Source organism: Polyodon spathula, chromosome 15 (genome assembly GCF_017654505.1).
Source record: "Polyodon spathula isolate WHYD16114869_AA chromosome 15, ASM1765450v1, whole genome shotgun sequence".
In the NCBI taxonomy this organism is placed as follows: domain Eukaryota; kingdom Metazoa; phylum Chordata; class Actinopteri; order Acipenseriformes; family Polyodontidae; genus Polyodon; species Polyodon spathula.
In genome coordinates, this window is record NC_054548.1 from 24609353 (window position 1) to 24635698 (window position 26346).

At 38.0% G+C, this 26346-nt stretch overlaps 1 protein-coding gene across 1 annotated transcript in view; it reads right to left on the reverse strand.

Moving 5' to 3' along the window:
- Window positions 1-14283, reverse strand: part of LOC121327805 (NADP-dependent malic enzyme, mitochondrial-like) — a 65069-nt gene extending 50786 nt beyond the window's left edge. The window contains exons 1-2 of the mRNA XM_041272014.1: window positions 14084-14283; window positions 13449-13660 (exon numbers count right to left, since the gene is read on the reverse strand). Of these exons, the coding sequence (XP_041127948.1) occupies window positions 13449-13631 (183 nt within the window). The 5' untranslated portion in view covers window positions 13632-13660; window positions 14084-14283. The remainder of the gene's footprint in view (window positions 1-13448; window positions 13661-14083) is intronic.
- Between the last annotated feature and the right edge of the window lie 12063 nt (window positions 14284-26346).

The following is a 26346-nucleotide window of genomic DNA, read 5'->3' on the forward strand; positions in this document are numbered from 1 at the left end:
CAGACAAACACAGTGAGTTTAAATCAATTATTTATTTTACTTTTTTTACTTTCTCCTCTCCACACCCGTTCTCCACTCACCGAACACACAACCCTGAGTGAGTGAAAACGTGCCGCTTTTATGCGGCTGTACCGAGACTCAATTGCTAATCAATCATTCAATTGGAGTCTCGGTGTGTTAAACTGCACGTGAATTAATAAAGTGCAATTCCCCGTGCTCGCATATTATTACATTTTACCTGCACGTGAAGTGCTGTGCAATCCTTGTGCCTAAATACAAATATACATTTTAAAGGCACTTGTGTTACACAGACCCATTTATATCCCGTGTACCAATGACTATACACCAACATTAACACACTATACGTAACATACAACACAAATAAATAGCCCAGGGGTGGGGCACTTTGCCACACATGGTAATTGCACAATCTGCAGATCTTTTGTTGCATTTTTGCATCAAATTGCTTCTTAATTCCTTTCTTTGTCCAGCACTATAAATATCCAGCAGCTAGTAAAATAAAGATGAAGGCTGGAGTGTGGACGGCACCAGCAATTGTGGTTCTATATTAACTTCATTTTTTTGGTGTTTATTTATTTCATACATACGTAAAACTTCAAATAATTTTTTGGTCTCAAATAAACGCCTGTCTTGTCGGGTCTGTTGGCACATATTGTAAATAAACGGCAGAGGCGTTTTAATTGAAGTTTTACTGTAGTTTATTTCTTGCTTTTTCCGGTGTTTAATTTTGTAAGGCTTTTTGTAAGTTGACAAATATCAGTGTTAATGGGGGGCTTTGCTTAAAAGGGCTAAAGGGCTAAGCAATAGGAAGGAAGTGCATAAAGTATCCAAAACCAAAAATATTTGTTAAGATTCCAGGCTGTAAATGGAAAGCCCCCGTGACTAACAGAAGATCCTGCTTGAGCTCATTTTCCCAGTTAAAAAACACAGAATAATGTTAAACAAATTCCAACCATCAGCTAAGCATGCTTTGGGTGGGGGTGCAAAAAGAACAAAAAAGGAAGATAATACGTTGTTGCTCAGGTCGTCAAGCATACAGGAGACTGCAAGAAGTACCACACATGCTAAAGAGAGAACTACCCCCCGAATATGGGATTGACAGAGGTAAAGAACAGAAATACAGACAGAGAGACTAGATCATTTAACTAGACAAATACTCAGGCAGTTAGTAATGGGTTGAATGATTATTCTGAAACAGAGACACTGAAAATTACAAAATGAAACAAAAATAAAAAAAAAAAACATTTAGTGTCTCATGGAAGTTTTTGTGGGTTTGTTTGAGGCTGTTTTGAATGTATGTTTAACCTGCAGCAGGAGGTTAACGCTGACATTTCCTCCCCTGTTTCACTCAATGTCATTGGACAGCTAGTTCAGGGCAGTCCCAAACGTGAGGAAATAACAACCGTGTTAACCATGACTCCAGATTAAAAATAGCATTTATAAACTAGGGGCCCACAGCAGCCCTGGAGAACAGAACAAAATAATAACACAATAAAAATCATAGTGCCTTTGGAAATGCTATTCCTTTCTGGGTTTAAGTTTATCCAGTACTTTCAGCATTCAAAATAATTCCATGTGTTTCAATTATCATGCTCACACATATATACAGACATGTCTTTCTATCAGATGGTTTGTATCGGATGGAAATGACAACACTTTAGGATTGTAAAAGCAGTATAGAAAACCTGTCTACAGTCATATGAATCAAGTTCCCCCCAGCCATTAAACCTAATTCAATAAACGGCAGGAGTCATTCTGAATAAGCAACCACCAGCCTTAAACAGCCATAAATGTTCAGTTCCTAATTCTGTTTTCACTGTCACCCAGAGAAATGGTCTGCATGTGAAATTATACTTTAAAATCTATTGATAAAAAAGAGAAATGAAATAAAACCAGAAATGTGAGTTTGGTGAACAAAAAATATTGCCACTATATAGGTCAAAGTGAAGATGCCTATAATCTGCCCAAGCAGTTTCCATAACATTGAAAATATGAAATGGTTTACTAGAGAAATAGACGAAGCCACGACAGCTTTACAGAAATATATAAGCTTCCCTCATGGGACTTATTTACGTCATTAAGAAAACTATAAAACACAGTTCTTTACTTGTAAAATGATCTGCTTCCACATAAAATAAATTTATTACCAGACAATCACAACTCATGCCCACTAGCACAATTAACTTTATGTAATATCATATATCATCCAGTGTCAGACTGCGACATTTCACAACAGTCAGTGTGGAGCTCCAGCCACAGGAAAGTTCTTGAATCATTCTTGAAAAAAAAAAAAAAAAAACATAATATAAATTGGCAAATGTAAACAGAACAGTCACACAGTTTCCAGTATTTTATTTTGAAAGAAGTTTTGACAAAGCTGTGCTGTTAAATGCCTTTTTTTAATGGTCTAGAAGATTAATAGATCTTCCTGACCATTGAAAAAGCTCAATGGTATTAAAAAGACGACAGTTCAAATACTGTAACAGTGTGTTCCCAGATGGTGGCTTAATAGTGCACAGAAACCACATAATCTTCTCTTACTGTAGTCAACTGCATTTCTTTGTGTCTACCTATGTGATGTAATACCCCTGTTTACCAGTCATCCTTTGATGGATTCCACACTGGTAAAACTGCAGGTCCAAATACAATTCTACTTTAACTGACAGTTTGATGTCCTTCCATAGACGTTAACATCTATGACCACCCAAAGCGTGGCAAAATTATTCCTGCCTCAATCAATGATTAAAAAGTTGCCAATTTGATGTTGAAATGTGTCCAGCTCTAATAAGCAGGTCTGAAGTAAGACACATTAACTTTCATTCTGAGGAAAACACGGTTTCTTGGAGAATTCAAGACATTTACAGTGAAGTTGTCAGAGATCACCTCTGGTAAACATGCTACAAAACGGACACAACGGCACTCAAGAATTTATAGTTGGGTTTATATAACCCAGCCAATAGGAAATAACTACCTCCAACGGACTGTGATGCTCCAACACTGTTGCGATAAGAGCTCTGTAACATTGCTGCAATAAACAGGTTCATTTTTCTTGTGCAATACCCATGATCCAACATGATCTAGAGAACAGTAGGACTGTTTATAAAGTACGGATCCAGCATTTCAAAGCGTCTTTATCATTCGGAAACAAAAAGTCACACGACCTTTATATGACAGGCACATTATATCAAAGTCAAAGTGATGGGTAGCATTAGATTTTGCCTATGAAGTTTCAATAACACTGAAAATATGTTGCCATCTGAAATAATGTAAGTGATCTACATATAAGCTCTCCTCCCAGGGATGCTTAAGAACATATGGGACAGTGCAACAAGTGAACTGAGAGACTCTCGTCCTGTGTTAATTTAACTGGCAATCAACCACCCCGAGGGAAATAACAAACTGAAATGAAATAATCCTTCACAAGGGCCCCAAGAACACCAGGTCAAAACCAAAGCCAACAGAAATAGTCAACATATTTCGGAAATTACATCTTGTAAATACCACTACCAGACAAAGATGGTGCTGAATAAAATAAAAACCAGCTGCATATCAAAGGGCAGTGATTTCTGAATCACGTCCTGTCTTTCAATGCCCTGATGAGACATTTTCACCTGTGCTTGGTGCACCAAGTGCAATCAGCTTTTAGCCAGGGAAACACTCCATCTTTCCCCACGTTCAAAAAGGTGCTTAAACTCAATCAATTTCTAATTTACACTGAACAGGTGTGTCAGAAAAAGCACTTCCAATGATGCTCCCTGAAGTTTGCCCATGACAAATTACATAATTTTGAGTAGCCCACACTTGTAGTCAGCATTTGTAGCAACAATTATTACAAATAACTGAAAATGCTAAATGACTGAGTATGTTCCTGTTTCCTGGTGAATATCAGCTGCAGGGTTAGACAACCTTTTTCAGCTGGACGGCAGCAATGGAAACAGCCAACGGTATGGCAGTGCTACAAACAGAATGCAGTATGGGATGTGCGTCATCTGAACAGGAAGAACACATTGATAGCAACCACCCAAGATACCAGCGAACCTGCTGGTTACCAGTGTCCAGCCCCTTGCATAAGGAGCTATTTAGACACCTAAAGGGCAACTGGGACATAATAAATAAACTGATGGGACAACAGTAAAAAAATAAACAGTGAGAGTAACTTCCTAAAGGCAGAAATAAAAAGCTAAATTAACTGAGGGTGGCTTTTCAAAAAATATAGTAAATAAAAATATTATTTAGTCAGTCATTTTGTGTTTAACACAACAAATAAGGGACACTCTGTGTTTACACCCTGGAGGTGTGACCACATACCAAGCTTATTTGTAATTCTCCACTTGTAAAGTTTTTTTTGCCAGTTTGCACAAATATACTGCACTAGAAGACCGCCGTGTCGTGTAGCACCATCTGGCCGAGAAGTGTTGTTCACTCTGAAGATGAAACCTTAAACCAAGGCCCTGTCTGCTTCATCTATGTCACAAATCTGAGCCCTGGATCAATTTCACCCCTTCCATGTCTCACAAAATCAGCGACATGAGAAACAAAAGAGGAAGCCGACGTGTGGTATTTGCTGCTGCATAGTCGCTTAACGATTGGGAAGCACTTCGAGTAGAAACGTTTACGTGTATAAAAATTTATTTCCTTCCCTGAAATCTTCACAAAGTTTACCATACACAAGGGTTATACGTGACATGTTATTATTGGATGAGATAAAGGTTACGCAATCATTTCTACTGTATGGAGTGGGATGTGATAATGAACTACATGGTAACCATTTCCTTCCAAGGCCTGGGTGAGCTTACAGGCCTGAACTTTTCCCTGAAGAGTAATCCCACTCCATACAAGGGAATAAAGCATTTAGCCTACACAGCTCATATTTTCATACCCCTAGGAAGAGGTCATTTGGCAGCAGTAAAATAAACAAGTGCACAGTATTATTATGTGTCAGTGTACTTACTGTAAGTGAAGCTTGGCCTGTGAGGCAGCTGCTTCTCCCAACTTCTTTGTATTTGATGGACAAATTGCTGCTGGAAGTAGGCCTTCCCTGGCCATTTTGTAATTGTCAGTTTGTAATAAATTGCGTAACGGGCAGTGTTGTGTGATACACTGCCGCTGTGGATTTGGTCCTGTCCCCTGTCAGTGAGGTGAGTTGAGATTAAAAGCTCTACAAATCGGGCTCCTGAGTGGCACATCCAGTAAAGGCGCTCCGCGTGGAGTGCAGGATGCGCCCTATAGCCCTATAACCAGCGATCCCTGTGGTCTGGACAGGCGCCTGCAGGCTTGCCTGTAAGCTGCCCAGAGCTGCGTGTGTTCGTCTTCACTCCTTCTTAGTCAACTCAGGGGTGGTAGTGGTGAGCTGAGCCTAAAAATAATTGGACACGACTAAATTGGGGTGAAAATAATAAAAAATAATAATTGCCGATGATTAAAAAAAAAAACATGTTAATGTGTGTAGTTGTTTATGTTACTTTTTTAGTGTAATTGTAATTCTAATTGTAATTACTGAATGTAATTATCTGTAACATTCCCACTGAAAATATATGAATGATAAATCAATTCCCTGTCATTGAAAAGGATATGATGGTAGATGTTGATTTCAACGACGAATGCCCACCCCTGGTGGAGGGCAGGGTTTATTAAAAAATAAAACCCACTAGAAACCTCTCACAGTAACATAATCACATTCTGATACTTGTAAAGCAGTGGAGTCATTAAAGTAATTTTAATGCCTGGTAATAAAAACAGCTATGTGGAGTTCTTGTCTTAGAGACTTTAATGGGAAAGGAATTGGCCACACCAAACGACAACAACAAAACATGAAGTAATAAGTAATAAATAAATAAATAAAAGCCTGTGCCATTGCCATTGTCTGCAAAAAGTTTTCCAGAAGAGCTGAATGCATGTGGGCCTGACAATAACAATTGTTGCTTTCACTTCTCATATTCACACCGAACTGAGTTAACCTCCAACCTTTCTTTCAGCCAGAGGAGACCTCTTCCTTCTACCCACAGCCTCCAGAGAACAGAGGCACTTTGTTTGAGCTAGGGCAGATCTTTAAACCCCATAACAATCCTTATTAATCCAGAAACTATCAATGCAATGTCACTGCAATATCAAACAACAACAGGAGAAAGACCTCAAGCTTTGCCAAAAGAACTACACAAGGTAGAGGGGATACACTATTTTGGCAGTTGCTGAATGTTTCTTTTGTTCAAGGAAAATGTTCTGGCCTTGTTATTCACTGAAGCGATAAAGTCCAATACCTAGACAGTAATTCACTGCCGAGTTTAAACCTAAAAATTTAAATATGTATCAGTTTACAACATTTTCAAAAAAGATGAACCATAAATACATTTATTTTTCCTTAGGTTTTAGACGAATGGTTCATATCCATCCTACGGAGAACTGAGTACAAGAAAAGGTCAAAAAATATTGCTGCTAGGACTCAACCTCTCAAAGCTTCTTCAACTTATTCCCTTCCAGATCAACAATATTACCAATTGTACATATTTCTTGCTTAAACAACACCGTATATTTGATGTTTTTAACTTTCCATTTAGGTAACCCGATCCACCCGTTTTATTCATTAGAAACAACAGGAGGGGAATCTCTTCTGTATTTAAACACAGGTGTCAGTTTTAATGGCCTAAACGACCTTTAATTCTATATAAATAATTTTAGTGGCTTACTTACCCACTTATGAACAGTAATACATATACTACAAATATTGAGAAAATTGGCCCAAAAATAAATAAATACATTTGATGGGTGGCGCCACTGTTTAGATCATTAGAACGGCAGAATGTGGAAGCGTGTGACTAGATCTTCAATAGGTGCTTGTTTTGCGGAGCAGCTCTAGATTAACCAGGACCTTGAAACAAGGGAGGTAGACACTTCTCTACTGAGCTGGACCAGAATCTGGCAAGGTGTACTGAACTAAGGAGGTGCAGTCAACAGATTAGAAAGCAGGTCACCTGATATTGAGAAAAGGGACACCACTGCCTAAATTTTTAGTTGACGTTCAGTTAATCTACTACTCTAACTTACCTACAACAAATTATTTCCTCACTGCTAGTATGTCATACCTTTAAAGAATATAGAATCATACGCAACTGTGGAACTGGGAGCTGGAAGCATCAGTGCCTAATGAATCTGTATTAAAATGTATCTTTTACAATGCATTAAGACTCTCAACGACTGTGTGGTAATAATTATATGGACTCTGTTGCCAAACGCAATTTGCAATCTGAAGCTAAACACTAATCTGGCATTATTCAGTATGGTGACCTCAGCTCTCTTCTAAAGACACTCGCCCTCGACTTCCCAAAACCAGGCTTCAATCTGGCACACATCGACCCTGGGAGATCTATCTTGGCTGGGTTTGGTTGAAAACAATCTCATAAATGATGATAATAAGGGCCAGGTGCAGCTAATCACTTTTATTTTTTCTTGTCGGCTCAAGGAGGCAGCCACACAGGCAAAAAGTCAACTGCTAATCAGATTTTTGGTGTGATGCCAACATTGCACCAGGTGCAAACAAACATGGTAATTATCTTTCATAAACTATACTAGGTGATACCGTCTGCATAATTTATTTTATTTTATTTTTTTAATGAAACTATATGAGAAAACTGCAGTCTACGAAGAAACGTTTGGGTTGGGATTTATAGCAAACTAAAAACAATGTATTATAATTATTGTGGACTAAGACATCGCATATTTAAAACCAGGTCAACATCTGGTCAGGCTAAATGAGACAATCTGTTGCTAGTTTAGCCTGGTCATGTGTATAAAGGAGGAGCTGGTTGAGTGTACAGTAACTCAAATAAACATCTCCATCTTATAAAACTGAAAAGACTGCTTCAGAGGCCAGTAAACAGCGCACGGTATATACCGTCGGAGACATCCAAGTTCTCACAAACCACCCTTTACAAATTCCGTCAATGTCACACTTAACAACCCCATTCATTACCTGTTACCAGCACACCACCGCACTCAAAGGTTTCCCGTACAGTGTTTCTGCCTCCTGAATTTAGTGGCATTGATTACAATCAGAACCTCACAATGGCGGTCTACTGTATATATTGCTGTGGTTGATAAAGAGTTAAGTAAATCAAAATGTAATAATTGAAACTAGTTTTATACATTACAATTAAAAAAAAAAAAAAAAAGATATTGGATAGTGATGTAGTTTTCTGTAACAGTTCACTTACCTAATACCATAGTTTTAAGGGGCTAAAAAAAAAAAAAAAAAAGAAAAAAAAAGGAAATTCTACTTTCCCATATCACGAGTTAATTGTCTGGATCAAAACCACATAGGTACATACTGTAAGAAACAGATAAATTCATGAAAGCATATGAATCAATTAAAATGAATGGAGCTGTGACAACCACTGTGAGGTTCTGATTATAATCAATACCATTTGACTCAGAAGGCAGAAACGCTGTACGGTAAGTTTCTGAGTATAGCTTATGTAAGATTGTGACAAAGTGCCTGCCCTTGTGTATATTATTTGTTATATGTTGTGTGTTTTAATGTTGGTGTACAGTCATTGGTACATGGGATATAAACGGGTCTGTGTAACACAAGTGTTTAAAATGTATATTTGTATTTAGGCACGAGGATTGCACAGCACTTCACGTGCAAGTAAAATGTAATATGTGAGCACGGGGAATTGCACTTTATTAATTCACGTGCAGTTGTACCGAGACTCCAACTGAATGATTGATTAGCAATCGAGTCTTGGTACAGCTGCATAAAAACAGCATGTTTTCACTCACTCGCGGTTGGGTGTTCGGTGAGTGGAGAACGGGAGAGAGAGTAGGAGAGTGATAATTACTATTGCTATTGCGTGCTGGTGGGATCAAAACTCACCGTGTTTGTCAGTGTCTGTCCGTGCACCGTTTTGTTAAGTTTAGTCCGTTTTTGTTTCTATTTATTTTGGCTACCACTGCCGTGTCCTGTGTTTTCGTATTTGTTAAACCTTTTATTTATAATAAACCGGTGCAAACAAGTGTCCCCATCATTTCACATCATCTGTCTTTATGTTCATTCCTTTTCCTGGTTCTGACGCCGCCCACTTCGGCCATCTCTGTGACAAAGATGTACAACAGTGGGTGTTAGTATACAGAGAATGATCTTTACCCTGTTTTGTACAGTGGTACTTAGCAGGAAAACTGATGAGCACAAAGGTTCTTGTGCTTAAGAGGTATTTAAAAAATATAAATATGTATTTATATATATATATTGTATATTTAAAAAAAAAAAAAAAAAGTTTTGGGGTATTCTCTTATTTTCGATTACCTCTACAAATGCGGTGTAAAGTATTTATAGCCCTATACAAATTTACCAACAATTACTCAAATAATTGTTTAATTAAAACAAAATGGTACTTGAATTTTCCATTTCAAGTTTCTAAAGTCCTGTTAAATTTTATTGGGCATCTACTGTAGTATAATCACCACTCTGCACAGAACCGGATTGGCTAAGATGATCCATGTGGTTTATTATGAATTATAAAATGGCTTGGATAAATTAAATGCTGTGATTGGATGAACAAGATCACATGACCATGCAGGAAGAATTAGAGGGGGCTCATCCTCTTTGAAGATCGAAGCACATCTTGGTCATCAGTTTTAAAAACTTCTCTTCAAATAATAACCGAAACTAAGTAGGACCATATAAAATAATAATACAAATAAATGTCCCTGAATTTCTTTAAAATGTCCTTGAATTTCTTTAAAACAACGCACCCAGGTGTGTATGGTAAGACATGTCTACACCCACCAGAAAAAGAGGGGAAGTCTGTCCAATAGAACCTAAGACCGTCATTTCACACTGTCCCACAACTAACATTACTGTATATCCAAAAGACTTTCGATAATTTAATGCACATGTATTCCAGTGTTCTTTATATAGAGAGCTAACCATAGGACAGCTAATGAAATACTTTCAGTGTCATTGAAAAAGCTTTATATATGGACAATGATTAGAACAGAACTGAACAGAGATATTTCCTAGAGTTTACATGCATGCAGTGCTGGAAGAGTTCAACTGAATGTGTTCCTTTTTGTCCCCTCAAGAAGTTCCACTCCAAAAGTCTACAGTTCCATTCCAAATGAGAAAACTGTCTATAAATACACCAGATCATGTGAGAAGCCCATTACTGCTGGAACTATTAATTACCACCCAATGGAGTGGCAAGCATGCTGTACACCCCTTTCACACCCACTTGCTCTAACCTACTGTAAATGAATGCTCCTGTAGCTATTATTGCCTGGCCCTCAATTTCTGCCTTGTGAGAATGCATGACAGATTGTATTAGTGCGAGACCTGAACTCAATAGCGTGAAACACGTCATGTTGAACTTGGCATCGGACTGAATATATCATACAAAGGCAATGTAGTCAAGGGATGGAACATTCCTCACATACTCAATTTCCTCCACCTTAATTGCTGCTTTTAGGTAGCAATTTTCAGCATGATTGTGGTTTACAATAATTGGTTTATATGGTATTTAGAGTTTTATAAGTTTCTACTTGTTTCTGATTCACAAAGTATTATGCATAATATACATGAAGTATTGAGTTCAGGAGCAGCTCTCAATGTATGCACTACAGGCTGGATCAGGAAAGTGTTTAGGTTTAACTAGCGAATCAACTTTTCTTTAGCATTGCAGTCAATGCGCATTACTGCACAATACCTATTCATTAGAATTAGATCTTTGTTGATCTAGCCTGTGTTACATGTATATAGTGAAACACAATCTAACAAGTACAGCTGGATAGCAGCTCCTGAATTCAAGTCAAAGTGCATTAACACAGTAACTAAGTTTTAACACTGTAATTAAACACAGTACTTGAGTAACTGCAAGATAACCTCTAAAGCTACTGAAGCTCGGAAACTACTTCACTCTAAAAACATATACATGCAATTGAATGCACTATATCCTGCAAGAACTTTTCTTATTTCCTTCTCTGGAACAGCAATATTTTTAATTGCAAACTTAATGTGGTCCTCTAGTTTCTTCAACACAAATAGCTTTATAATCAGCCAATACAACAAATAGATAATCATCTTTTTTAACTTCCTTGCCTTTACGTGAATGTTGGGTTGATAATGTATCCACGACCAGGTTGGGTCAATAAACTGTATGATTCACCAGGATCTCCCGGACAGGAACAATTTAAATAATTAAACACCACGTTTTCAACCCTAGTGGTTAACAACACTTCCTGTTTCAGCGCTATACAGTTTCCAATGCAACCCCACTCTAGGATGTCTGCCAGTCACTGTTTATATTCCATCTCTGTCAGTCCAAACTGAATGCCTCCAGGTAGGAACTGTGCAGATTTAATCAGCTTGGGATACTGTCAAGTAGAGCTGCACAAACTGATTATTCAATTATTTGGATAAGCTTACCACAGGTGAGGGTCATTGTTGTTGATTGAGCTAATTTACCATTCCAAGTGAAGTAACAGAAAAAACAGCTGCTTCAAGCTGTACTGATCACTGTTCTCCACATAGTCTTCCACACAAACCCAATTAGCTGTTTCTTGGCTGGTTTCATTTTGAATGGTAAATTAGCGCAATCAACAACAGTGACCATCACCTGACTGTCAACACCTGCTTGCAATGGGTATCTCAATCTAAATAGTTGTTTATGCAGCACTACTGTCAAGGTTAAAGTGTTACCCTCTGTAGTGTGATTTTTTTTTTTTATTTTTACTCTGGAACGTTCGCCGTTCTCAACACTGCCGTGCATCCAATTCATGCTCCCTCCTGCAACAATGCTGGTGCTCCAATTGAAATCAGCACTATTGCAGAAGGGAGTGTGATCTTATATTTGGCTTTACAGTATCTGTTATATTTCAAGTTCATCAAGACACTTCGCTCACTGCAAGCATGTCCTTGTTCTCACACTGGCTGCAGTGGAGCTACCATACACTAACTGCACTAACTACGCTGCTTTAGTGTCTTCACTCACCAAAACAAGAATATACAACCTCAGCAAGCTGAGAGGCCACAGATGTAAAGAAACCCCATCACCTGCTATAGCACAGTATTCCAATTCCTCAAATAGTTTTACTGAAATCATAGAACTGTATCTCACCTCATTATACAGGGTTTCATTTTAAAAAATGACATAAAAAATACAAATAAATCAATTTAAATTAAAAAATGTGCAATTAGAAAGTCTTCAAGAGGGTCCACACCAGTGGGCAACACATTGTAAGCACAGAGGTATGTATTTTGGGAATGGAGGGATTCTGTATGAAGAATATATAATGCTTTCTCCATTTTCAGACTGTATATGGGGAATGAAAAGCCTCCTTGTGTACTCTTGGTTTTAGCACCCAAGAATAACAAAAAAAACAAGCTGTATTCTAATGAGAAGCTGCTTCAGTTATTATTGATTTGCCCTGCAGATCTTTGTGCAATTATAACTAGAATAAGCTGTCATTGCGCCACATATCTTCCAGCTTCTATTTGCTCTGTACACAAATTCCAACATGTTATCATTTGCAAATGATGACATGTTTGAATTAGTTTAGTACTTTAGTACATGCTGCATGTAGTAGCTGGATGACTATCTGAGCCTGACTTTTAACAGTGCAGTTCATTGCCTAGCCATGGTGGCTCAATGGTCAAGTGAGGAAATGGTCAAGTTGATTTTGACATTTTCTTGATTCTAGAAACAACCCAAGTTCTTCTTTTTTTGTGAAACATACAGCAGCACTTAAATGAATATGCTTTATGACTTTTGATTACCCGGTTCATAAAAAAAGTCCCCATGACCAACATCCACTGTATGCACATGTAAAAACATGTGGATACATATGAAACATGCAGAAATACACATTCATATACCCCCAGACTTTGATTTAAATGATTTTAGTACCTGTTGTAGATCAAAAGCAAGGTAAAGGGTGTGTGCCTATTTAAACTTGTGATATAACCTGGACGGCTAAAATCGCTATGCAATGTAAGTCTTCTTTCCTTTGCTATTCTAATGATAAAAAAAGAAGCACCTTAATTATGGTATGGATGAGAATAAAATGATAAGGTACCTTAGTGTTTGAACTTCTGAACTGTACCTGCAATTAACTGTCGATAACAATTTATACAACTGAGGCAAAATCTCTCGAATAAATTACTCCCAACAGTATATAAAGTTAGAGCCCTCCCCCTTCATGCTGGCTGTTGCAGGCAAGGGTAGTATTAATTAAAAGCTTTCTTTTTTAAATAATATATTGTAGCTATGAACCTGGAACCCTGTTCCCTAAGAGCCATCTCCATCTTTTTAGAGTGAAAGGTGTCCTAGATCAAACTGCTATGCAATGGGAGTGTTTTACAGTAAGCACCTTAACAAAGGTAAGATTATAGAATGCTAGGAATGGATCATACCATTGGGGTGCTGGTTTTGGCTTACCTTGTTGAAGTGTGGATTCCTGGTGATGTCATATCCTCTCTTCTTGGTGGGTACTATCCCAGAGTGGCTGGCTCTTGCCATCCCCAAGGCAGCTCTGCTTGAGGGACTTACTGATGGAAAACCTGCATTTCTGGACAGGATTTTCTTCAGGTTATTGATAGCTGTTTTGCTGAATGACTGCATGTTCTTGTTAAGCAATGTGTTTATATTTCCTGCATTAAAAAAAAACAAAAAAACAACATCAACCAATAAACTCATCTGACTGTGAATACACACAATTATTTAGAAAATATACATTATTTAGTTGTTTCATTTTAAATCGGAGGCTTCAAATGACTTTATAAAAAAAGGCAAAATCTAAAATTCATCTTTCTACCGTACAGGCAAATTACTTTCTTGACAAAAACTGCTCAATTACGCCTCGTAGTCGTCTTAGTAGCTGGCAGCACACAGTACAGCAGCATTCAATAGCAACACAACAGGTTTTTCAAGCGATACGAAAAAGTGATTTTCTATAATGTATCATCACCAGAAACGTAAGGATTTTAACAATGATTGTACAGCCGTTAGCATCGGCTACAATGCCTTTCAGATCCCGGTGTGTAAAAGTATGCTTCCTAGGAAACTGTACGTACCTTTGAAATAGATATTGTATCCAGATATCCTTACTTTGAATGGAGTCAGTTTTACAAGGTGTGTGCTGTGTTTTATAGTGTCCTCTTCCCTGTAGTTATCTCTGGCTCTTGCAGTAATCTACAAAAACAGCTGATACAGGTCGACTGTGCCTGTGACATTGACACTGTCTCTTTCCTCGCCCCTCCCCTCTCCTCCACCCGCCTCTTCATCGAGAGAGAACCAATCAGACAGCTAATGCAGAAGGCACGGCACACGCCGCGTTCTTTATGGGACAAAACAAAACAATTGGGTAGAAATGCTTACTTCTCTTACCCAAGCGCTAAGGTGTTTCCGGTTTCTGAAGAAAAGAAAAGGGGTTGTCTATCCGGAGCACCCCGAGAGCTTTCATTTTAAAGTGGTTATATTGTATTTTAACAACCCTCGAGTTTTGTAACAAAAGAAAATGGCATGTTGTCCACTGATTCATTTTCACATTAATTTTGTTAACTGTGCATGATTTGTAATAAATTGTAATTGGTGCAGGTGACACAGGGCCGGTTTACGGGACATGGGGACCCTACACTAACTCATAGTTGAATTCACATTTGAATTTCCTCCCGCAACGTACAGATTACCTTTACCCACCTTTTTTTTTTCTAAAATTTCAAACCCCAAAATGAAAAAGGAAAGTTTCTGAAATTTAAAGATACATACCGTGCACATTTGAGACAGGACAGGTTTTTAATTTCGCCTTAAAACTGAAATAAATTCTGGGCTATGCTATATAGCGTAATTTGCGTATGGGTTAATCTGGCCCTGTGATATATACCCAAACATGGGGCTGTTAATAATTTTAATCCCCAGCAGCACAGGTATGTCTAAAACGATAGATAGCCGTGAGCACCTGTTGCTATCTACATGATACAATATTTAAATAATTTCATATCATGATATAATTATATTTATATTATGTGCAACATTTGTATTTACTGTGTAGCATATTTAACGCCTATAGTTGACACATGTATTTTTTCAACAGTATTGCATACTGATAGATTTCCCTAGAAATGAGTTGCTATAATAATGGTTTGACTATTTTTAGGGGTATGCCATGTAAGTCTGCAATGGTAGTTTTGTTGTTTTTAAATCTGAGTACGCCTCTGTTCTTGGAATTACTGGCTGGTAAGTACAGGTAACTGCTTAGTTGATGGCTGTAAACACAGGGTGAACTGTGTTTAAAAAGGACCGATTTACTAGCGGGTAGGGAGCGTGTTAAGTGTGCTGCTGAGGAGTTGTTCAGTGAGCTTGGTCAACACACATTATGGTTTAATAAATGCATACACAGTTGTAGTGGTGGTTGCAGCAGTAAACAATCGCTGGTGAGATATTAGGAATCACCAGGTCTCTCCATCTCTCGTTTGTGGATTCGGGGGTTATTCCTTGTTTGCAATTGCACATGACCAGGTTTCTGCAAGCAGTACATATTTCAGACTTGTTCTGTAGCCAGTCAATAAAAGCAATGCCCAGCTGCAAAAAGCCCTAATCCTTTTCTTGAATTCAAATTGTGTTTGCAACAAACAGTGCATTGTTGCATGAGTTGTAAGACTGGTGCTGCCTGTGTAATGAAACCAATTTCAATCTACTAAATTAAAAAAAAAAAAAAAAAAAACACAAAATGTTATGTGTATATACTGTATGATAGACAAGATGAATTGTAACTTTACTGCGGCCAAATGACTATAAAAATAAGGTGCATTGTTTTGGTTTACTTAAAAATAATAAAAAATTTTAAATGGTTAGTAATAATTTTAGTTGGTGTTTTTTTGTTTTTGTTTTTGTGCTAATAACAATCTGGAGTTTGAAGCTTTGCATCTAGCCTCCTGTCTATATGAATAAAGCATGACCTCTGCATCTGTACAGGCTGTGATTGCAAGTACAGAAGTGAGTTATCACTAGCCAGCTTATCTAGATGACACTGGAGAACATGTACGAGCAAGAGGAAGCCATTCTGCCCACCTGCGTTCCTAGTAGCTGATTGATTGGGTCTTAAAGGATCCAAGTGATTCTGCCTGAACAGTATCCCTTTCCATCCCCTCACCACTCTTTGTGTGAAGAAGTCTCCTTCCCTCTGTCCTGAGTCTAGCTCTGCTTCATTTCCAACTGTGTCCTCGGGTCCCGTTTTCTGTCCTGTACTTAAAATATTGCTTAGGGTTAACTATGTCCACGCCTTTTAAAATTGTAGTCAGTGGCATTGGAGGACATTGGAGAGTTGCATGTGTCTCTATATTAGGTATGTGTAGCTGATTGTAGTGTAAGACACTGTTAATCTGTTAAGTGACAAAATGTCAAGCTTCAAGGCTCAATATTTCATAAAAAACAGGTCTTTAAAAAAATGGGGAATTTGAGGATTACAGGAAGGATTTTCATAGCACTGTAATTGAAGTTAGATAACAATATTTAGCAGTAAAAATTGGTAGGATGCAGACCCTGTTGTGAAGGTTTCACTTAAGCCTGAAATGGTACACTAGGAGGACCTCTTGAAAATGTCTCTTTGCTTAAATAGGGCAGAATAGTCAGGATTGGTGAACTTTACCAGGGAGGGCTTGCTGAGCAGTGTCTTTTTTGGTATAATTATTTTCAGGAATATCATTATCATGAGTGGAAAATGGAGGCTGTGTGGTCCAGTGATTAGCGAAACTGGCTTGTAACCAGGAGGTCCCTGGTTCAAATCCTGGCCCAGCCGTTGACTCATTGTGTAACCCTGAGCAAGTCACTTAACTTATCATCCTTGTGTTCTGTCTTTTGGGTGAGAAGTTGTTGTAAGTGACTGGAGCTGACGCATAGTTCATACACCCTAGTCTCTGTAAGTCTCCTTGGATAAAGGCGTCTGCTGAATAATAAAATCTGTGAATTGCTGCTTTCATTTATCTCAAATACCATTTGTCACCATCTTCAAACTGACAAATCACTAGTAAGTAAACCCTTTAGTCTTGCAAAGCTTTCATTTTACTAATAACGTACCCATAAAAAACAATATAGGCACAGTTCGACTTTAACACATGATCGATAATGAATCTAAATTCAAATGGATCCCAACTTGCTGTACCATTTAGTCTATTTGTATTTTTTCTAAAAGTCCTTGTGACAGATTCCGAATGATTCTTGTTGTTAGATCTCCCTCCTGACCTGTGAGGGCGCTGTGTAAAAGGAAACCTTAACTAAATGGCATGACAATTTATGCCTTAAGGTAGGTGGAAGTTGGTCATTTAGGAAGGGGTCAGAGCTACGACACCCAAACTCAATGACTCAGACGGGAAACTGCATGGCATCAGAGGATTGGAGGAGCGGATGCGCTTGTTAACCAAGGGGTCATGAGCGAGGGTATAAATAGGGGAGTAGTGTAAGTGAGTGATCTGTTCCATGGTAAATGGTTGGTGTTTAAACATAGAAGGAGTCTGTGTTGCCCTATTGTGAACAGTGAGTTTTGTCATGTGTTTGTCAGTGTTTTGTTAACTGTCGACTGTTTGTCAATAGACTACCAATAGCAACGGTCCGGAGCTGTAACGAAAGCCATCTAAACCCGGACATCACTTTCACCCCTGCATTTCACGGAGAACTGTAATACACCACTAACGCTTATTCACTGTCACTAAGAACTGTGTTTGTGTTTTGTGTTTGGTGTTGGTGTGTAAAACTGGACTTTTGGTTGCAAGTCAAACCTGTGGGATTCTTACAAACTGAAGTGATACACGACGCTGTATTTACTTCCATCGTTTATTTTTTACAGGTGTTTGCCATAAGGCTCTGGACATTGTAGTAATTTCAATAAACATCCTTGCACCTGTTCGTAATTGTCTGTGTGATTTGTACCTGCACTGCACTGCACAGTTCTTTACCACTATAAGCATGTGTTTTGAAAATAATATTTTGTTCTCTGACAAGCATTACTGCTCCCTTGTCCTTGTCCTTTTTTTTTTTTTTTGTGGTTATCAGTAGATAATTGAGCCATGATATTACCAATGTGTTACCCTGGAAAAAAAACCTAAACAATACCTTTAGCAGCCCATACTGTAGTATTACCAGCAATGACAAAACAATGGATTTGGAACCAGCACCTCAGCACATTGTTCCTGATACAGTAACACGCTGGCGCTAACAAAGTACTATTGGAACTACAATGGAAAAGCAGTATGTACTGGATCATTCCATACAAGAATGTCGAAGTATAAAATATCACCACTGGTACCATTCTGTCCATGACTTATGGCATGGTAGTGGCCCAGTGCTACCAGTGCTAGAATTTAGTACAGAACCATTGCACTAACATTGCAATGTTGTTATTTGTATCTTATAATGCATTTTACTTTAATTAGTATCATACACAGCTGTGGGTTACTAATGTGTTTGCAGAAGCCAATATGCAAGTAAATGTGTTTCCTAAATGTATTCACAGATAGCATAATACTGTGGGAGCACAGGGACTGAATGCCTGCTGTTGTCTTATCCTTTCACAATTATAATTTGTAGCCTCACTTTTCCTGCACATTAGACTTCAGTGTATTTAAAGGGATGAATGTCAGGCTGACAAAGTTTCAAGAGGAAAAAGGTGGTCCCTTTCAAGTTGCAATGACCTGCAGCTTGTTAATGCCATTGTTTCCCAATGGGAAACTCCCACTTATGATTTTAAAACAAAGAAGAATATTACCGCTTAAACTAATGATTGGAGTGCAGGGTTTTTGATGCAGAGATGCTGCTGTGTCCTGTAGATCTGTACATCTCAACACTCCCTTCCATTCAGTCCTGGACTGAGATGAATCAGCTACTAAGAACCAGATGAGTTTTGAACATTAAAAGTACATTTGTGTGTGAAATGCTGCCAGCAAATTCTGATAATTTAGGAATATTTTGCTTATTATATTACCTTGTTCCTTTGTAAAGTTGTGTTTTAAGGGAAACACTGGATTGACCAAAAGGCCCTTTAAGGATGAACCAAAAAAAAACTGGTTCAGAGTGACATCTAAACATGGTGTAATGCAATTGGACATTTTTCAGTTACATATATTTGCCAGAATAATTTAGACCAGTACATTACTTCTCACTTAATGTTTTAATACAGCAGTTAAAAAGGAAATTAAACTGTATCTGCTCTGTCCTGGCCTTCTTTTTACCAACAGTTATAAAAACAGTAATTTGCTTTTAAACTTTTGCTCTTTGCACTGCATGGATAAAGTGATTGGCTTGATGTCTCAGGTTTATTATGACAACCACAGCAGTTTCTACATTCACAGCTCATGTTCTTTGATCTTTGTATGCTGCTGATGGAGTTTGAACCACTTATATTTTATTGTGTTCTTGTACTTGTAATTGTCTTTGTACTGTTTTGCAGGATCCTTGTATAAATGACTCCTCTGTCTCAATGGGGAAATCTCCTTCTTAAATAAACAAATAAATAATGTTGGCTTTTCCTTGAAAATGACCAGTTTGGCTTGAATCATAATAGCTGCACTGTGCATTCTGAAGTCAAGGAATACATTTTCAAGACATATGCTGCTTCGAATTGTAAGAATATGATGAAATACTGATTCAAATTGGGTCACTCTCTGGTTTGTTCCCTTGGGAGATTACATATGTATATCCAGTTACTTCACACGGCAGCTAAATTGATCACCAGGCCACATAGCTGTCATAACACAACATCAAGCCTTCAAGTCTTGAACTGTAACCCGTACTGTGTCCTCAGATACCACATATTTATCAGGTCCGTTTTTACCTGCAAATCTACTGGGTTTGGAGCATAGACTTGAGCTTACCACTGTTTTATGTGTATTATTATGTGCTCAGAAATATAGATAAAGTCAAGTTCATATTTTCCAGGGCATATTTTTTGGAACACATTGACCTTGGGAAAAGGACTGGAATCCTCTTCTTTTCTTTCTGCTTGTTATTTCAGTTCTTGAACTCCCATAAGCACAGGCATTTCTCATTTCAAGCAATGATTTCTTGGGAGCCTCCAGCCTACCACCAAAAGGCAGCTGTGCCTCTAGCAGCACCACAAGAAGGTCATCCTTGATGGCTAGATTGGAGTTTGGCTCTGACAAAATGTTCCTTTCCATTGATCCTTTATTTGTTGGCTATAGATGGTCTCTCCAATGCTACACGAGGCTTTAGAACTAAAGTGTGGTGAGCGATTTCTGGTCTCTTCAAACGGTCCTTAGTTTGAGACTTGAACGGCTGTATTTTAGCCCAGATATTTATCTGGATAAAAAGCCTCTAACAGCTCTTGCAAATATCATTTTCTCCTTTTACGTCATCTTCTTTCATACCCATCAATGTCAGAATCTATGCTTCTAACACCAAGGGGACACTAGTCTACATGTTGCTAGAAAATGTAGAATGAAATCTGTTGCTTCTACATTGTTGCTTCAAATTTCAGGAAACACTATTCTAGAGTATGTAGAAATTGAAGATAGAGTGTTGATGGACAACACAGAGGATATGTTCACATAACACTATGTAACACAATTTTTGTTCCTGGGTAGTAAGTGTTATTTCCTAATTGCTTATGCCTCAAAAGTATAGAAAATGGCTATTATTCCCCACAAACTTTGCTTTTGTGACCAGGACAGGTAAATTTCAAAATATCGCTATTTCCAATGAGAAAACTGGCAAATTTTTGTCTTTTTATTCACATAAAGTCAGAAAAAAACAACATATGAATCCAAATTAACATGTATTTATACTAAAGTAATACAAAAATGACTACAAAAGATTTAGAAGTGAGTAGTTTTTCGAGATTTACGATTATACTGTAAATTTACAGTATGCTTTTATGTTGGAGAGTTTTATGTTTAGAATTAAAGGAAGACCTGGAACTGTATTTTGTAAGTTCATTTTGATTATTTATTTTTGAACCTCTTTTTGTTGGCCCTTGTGCCTGTTTGTTTGACTATTTTTGTTTAATAAAGAACTTTATTTTGCCTTTACTCTGTCTCTGAGCCTCAATCCACTCACCAGCCTGTCACACTCCCTCACAATATTAAACTGGCTTCACATTGATTTTTTATTTTTTTTTGCCAGTGAAGAAGATAGTCACATGACTTTGTACATCACTTTCAATGGCTGATTTATTCTATGATATAATGTTTCTTCTACAAAATAAACAGTCATTTGCTACAGCTGCTTGCAACAAAGTTGCCTGAAACTTGCACTTTACTTTCTACAAAAAAGTAGCCCTTTCTACATTTTTCTAGCAACATGTAGATTAGTGTCCCCTTGGCTTAAGGCGAGAGGTTTCAAGTTGATTATCAACGGAAGCTTGGCACTGGTCTTACTAGGTTCACAGTCAAATTGTCCAAAAAACAACTTGCTGGTGTCAGTTTGCAAAATAGAATGGAAGTCATGTTGGATGAGAGTAAAATCGGACCAAAGTCATGCTGGTATAATCAAACAGGATACCCATAACTTTTCTTCTGTCAATTATTTATGGTGTGATGACCGGAACCACTGTACTCCCTTGAAGCAGTACCTCATTTACACCTTCAATCAATTAATCAATCTTTATTTTATATAGCACCTTTCATAGTGGAACACAATCACAAAGCGCTGTGAAGCTAAATGAGTGCTGTCCAAGTGTTGTGCACCTTAGCTTGGGGATAACAGGCAGGCCAGAGTCAAAAGACCTCAGCTTGGGGGTCCGTTTTTTACATCTGTTAAGGATCCTGGCAGCAGCATTCTGAACTAGCTGTAGTCGGTTTATGGTTCTTGCCGGGAGATCACCATATAGAGAGTTGCTGTAGTCGAGTCGAGAGGAGACAAATGCATGACAAAGTATCCCCACATCCAGGAGGGAAAAGTAGGGACGGACTTTGGAGATGTTTTGAAGATGGTAGAAGGAAGATTTGACCACGGAGGAGTTGTGGGCATCAAAGGAGAGGTTGCTGTCAAGAAGTACACCAAGGCTTTGTACTATGGGGGAAGGCAACAGCAGACAGTTTCGAGGTTTAGGGCAGCTATGTTGAAATTCTTAAGTTGAATTTTAGATCCAACTAGAAGGATTTCAGATTTGTTACTGTTCAGTTGGAGAAAATTGGCAGACATCCAAGCCTCGATGTCTTGAATGCAAGCTGAGAGCCGGACCATGGCAGAAGGGCTACCAGGGTCAAGTAGAGCTGGGTGTCGCCAGCATAGGAGTGAAACATGAGGCTGTGTTGGTGGATGAGGTGACCCAAGGGAAGCATGTAGATATTGAAGGGAAGGGACCCAAGAACAGATTCTTGGTGGACACCACACATGACTGAGTTTGCAACACCACTGCATCCAGCATAAAAAACAGACTGCATGCATCCGGATAGGTAAAAGGAAATCCAGGAGAGACAGGTTCCAGAGATTCTAACATACTTTTGAAGGTGTTCAAGAAGAATGACATGATCTATGGTGTCAAAAGCAGCTGTTAGGTCAAGAAGGGCAAGCACAGAGGGAGCACCAGCATTAGCATTGAGCAGGAGATCATTCACAATCCGGAGCTGAGCAGTTTCATTACTGTGATGCGGCCGGAAACCAGACTGTAGAGATTCAAGCAGACTGTTGTCCGTGAGATGCTTCATCAGCTGACTGGCTACAACTATCGAGAGCCCTTTCAAGACCTTAATGGTTAGGCTTATGCTGACTCCTCTTACTATGTGCCCAACACATAACAGGCATTTGCAATGTTTTGGCATCTATGAACAAAAGCTGTTGATGCACTGATAAGTATACGTTAATACATGCCTAAATAGTTTTGTTTTTTCAACTGTGCAAATTGTAACATGTTGCCAGCGGTAATTGTTAAGACTCACCAAGAAGAATTCATTTTGAAGAGTGGACAAGAAGTTACTCAAAAGAGACCCAGAGTGAAATAATGACCATTTAGAGTAAAAAGCTTTGAGAATAGAGCCTGGTGTCTCCGTGCAGTAGGGAATGCTGAATTTAACAGGTCGTGGATTCCAAGGTACTGTAAGTCAAGCATCCAACTGGGTTCCAGATCAGTCTGTTGAAACATCTGTGTGAATTTGGCAGCAAATTATTGGGTTATACACTGAGGACTTTCTCAAGAAATGCATCATTGTTTGTTTTGGAATATGGGCAACACTGGAGCACTGCCACTTGTGTAACAGGCTGTGTGTTGTGTGATACGCAGCTGTTATGGATTCTGTCCCTGTCAGTGAGATGAGATGAGGTTAAAAGCTCTGTAACCATGAATGCAGACTCTTTTGCATTTGTTGTTAAGACACTTTTGCGTTGTTCAGGGTCACCAGTTCACGCCTAGTCTCTGGCCTGTTCCATGTGTATGTGACTTTCAGGAGAGTGCCTTTCTGCTTTTGCTCTTCACATATACTGTATAACATCCCTTTATTTTTTTTGTTTTCTTTTGTTGATAAAGTGGGACAGAAACAAGTCTTCAAAACATCTCCTCTTCAAAACACCTCTTCTTTACAACAGTGGTTGTAAAAAAAACTAAACATAAGCACTTATTCGGAGACCTTAAAGCCTATTAAATACAGATGTGTAAAGCGCTAGGAATCAGTATGATGTCACAACTACTAACTTTTCATTTCCAAAAACATGAAATAAAAACACGGCAGGTGATACACTTCAGATTTGTAATATCCAACAAGAACAATATAGCACTGTTCATTACAATTGACACACTTTCCATTAGTTTCTCATTACAGCACGTTACACTCTGTGTATTGCTTCTAAAGGGCTGGTAGTTTCCATCAAGGGTGAAGAATTATTATTTTTTTGTTTAACTGTGGCCTGCCAACATCTTACATATGTAGCAATTGGGAATAAATTGTAACTGTTAAACTATTCAGAGAGAGACTTTCACACATAGAAACTAGTCTTAATATGAACTGATATATACTTAAAATTGTCTGGACACCTGGAATCATTTCATTGGAATGAATCACAAGGTGGTTAGATGACAGTAAGAACAGCCAAGCAGTGATTCGATAAACCGATGATAGACTTGTTCAGAGTCAGGTGCTTATAAGTATTTGACTGAATACATTAGCGTAATAAAGTACAACCACACAAAGAACGCACTTATGTTTGTAATATAATTTACTCAGAAATGCACTTGAAAACAATTTAGAAGTAATGTGCATGCAAAAAGTTTGAAAGATGCCTGAGCCCATATGTGAACGCCCATACATACAGGGCGCATTGAATCCTGTCAGATTATCCTGGCCACTACCACTAAACTTTCACTGGCAAGCCTCTTTGTTGATTAGAATTATGAATGCTTCTTGCTTGTACACTAAACTTCATTTAAAAAATAAATAATTAAATAATTAAAACACATTTAATAATGTTACCAAGCCAGAAATAAACATTCTGAGTCTTGAACATAATCTTTAATAATCTTAATTTGTTTCTCTTTTGAATTATATTAGTTGTTTTTTATTTCCTTCTAGAAAAAAAAGCAATATTGATATGTAAGCGCAAATAGCTTTTGAAAATCTGGCCTATAGTCTTCAAAGTCCCACTAGAATCCCAGTGACATTGTTTGAGTGACTGGATTTGATTTGCAGACAAATCTGCAGTCTCATTACTGACCCAACATAGAAGCTGATGTGTCTGTGAACCGAATGGGAATTGATAAAGTTCTGGAAATGCTCAAGGTATTATTGAGGCTTTAATTTTCATGGGTTTTCGCTGTGCATCACTAAGTCAATCTGTTAGGATTTTGAATCTCAATAAACTGCTGCAGCCCAAATGCTAATTAATTAAAGAAGTGGTGAGCACATCGGAGCCAACTGGCAAGCCGTTACTGTACGGTACAACACGTATAGGAGGATCTCAACAGGGGCTCATTTAACTTGCTTCCATGAGGTTTGCTGCCATTTCTGTGTGGATATAAAGTATGCCATGTGTTTCTTACTGAAATAGCCATTTACAAATGATTGAATAATGTATCTAAGTAATTTATGTTGAAGTCTTGAATGTATTTCAGATCCCCCCCATCTTAAATAGTTGCACCACATCCAAAGCATTTGGAACCTGATCTGATTAACATTTTGAAAGACCCTGATGATTTCTGTCATCGTTGCATAAAATTACTTTTGGGATGTTATCAAATGCAACTGGCAAAGGCACTTAAAAAGGGTCTATGATTCCAGCAGTGTAGCTAATACATTTTAAAACAAATCATTTTGATTCCTAAAAATGATGCTTGTAATGGTGATCCTGCTGATCTGGGGTTTTTACTATGGAGCTGGTTTAAAATATTATTTGGACTCTATTCTGGTGGGGATCAGGATTATATATATATATATATATATATATATATATATATATATATATATATATATATATATATATATATATATATATATATATATATATATATATATATATATATATATATAAAAATTGTACAGGACTGAGTAAAATTTCAATTGACTAAAAAACAAAACAGCTAAACCCCCTAAAATAAGGTATCTTCTGCCAGCTTTCGGAGAGCCTTTAGAGTGACCGACAAAGCTCTAACTTCCTCCTAAGGTGAGGACGAGGTAAACAGACAGCTCTTGTTTTATCCCCTGCTGTGTTGGCACTGAACTCTGCTGACAAAAAAAAAAAAAGGCCGTGAAGGACTGCTGTGTTGTAAGTAGTTCATGTAGGGTTGTCTGTCAGGACTGTACCATAAAATAAATTTTGCTTACTAAGGTGTGTGCACATTAGTTTGTATTACATGGTAGATTGAGGCTGCAGTCTCTTTGTGGCGTCACATGTAGATAGCCAGAGTTTCTTTATTTATTTTTTGAGCAGAAAAAAAAAAAAACCTTTACGTTTCTTTATTGAGAGCGGCGTTTATTCGAGGGCCGCGTCTATTAAAAAGCTGATATCTGAGTGAGGCATTAATTTGAGGGCGGCTTTCATTTAAGGGTGGTGTTACTTCGAAGTAATACGGTATTTGGACCCCAAGTAGGTTATTATTTCATTTATTAAACAACCATGAGTGGAATGGTCCTCCAGGACTGTGATTGGACCTGCCTGGTTAAGAATATATGCCATGTCACCTGAATCAAAGCCATGAAGAACATTACTAATATCTATGAAAGCATGCACCCAAAAGACCTCAGCTCACAATTAATTAGAGATAATTACCTAAGTCCAAGGACGATTATTAATGTTAAATCGGCAGCTTTAATGTCAAAGCAGAAAGTAGTATAAATGTCAAAGCATAATTACTTCCAGGAACATATCCTCCAGGAACATATCTGGAGTTGTCATTACCTCC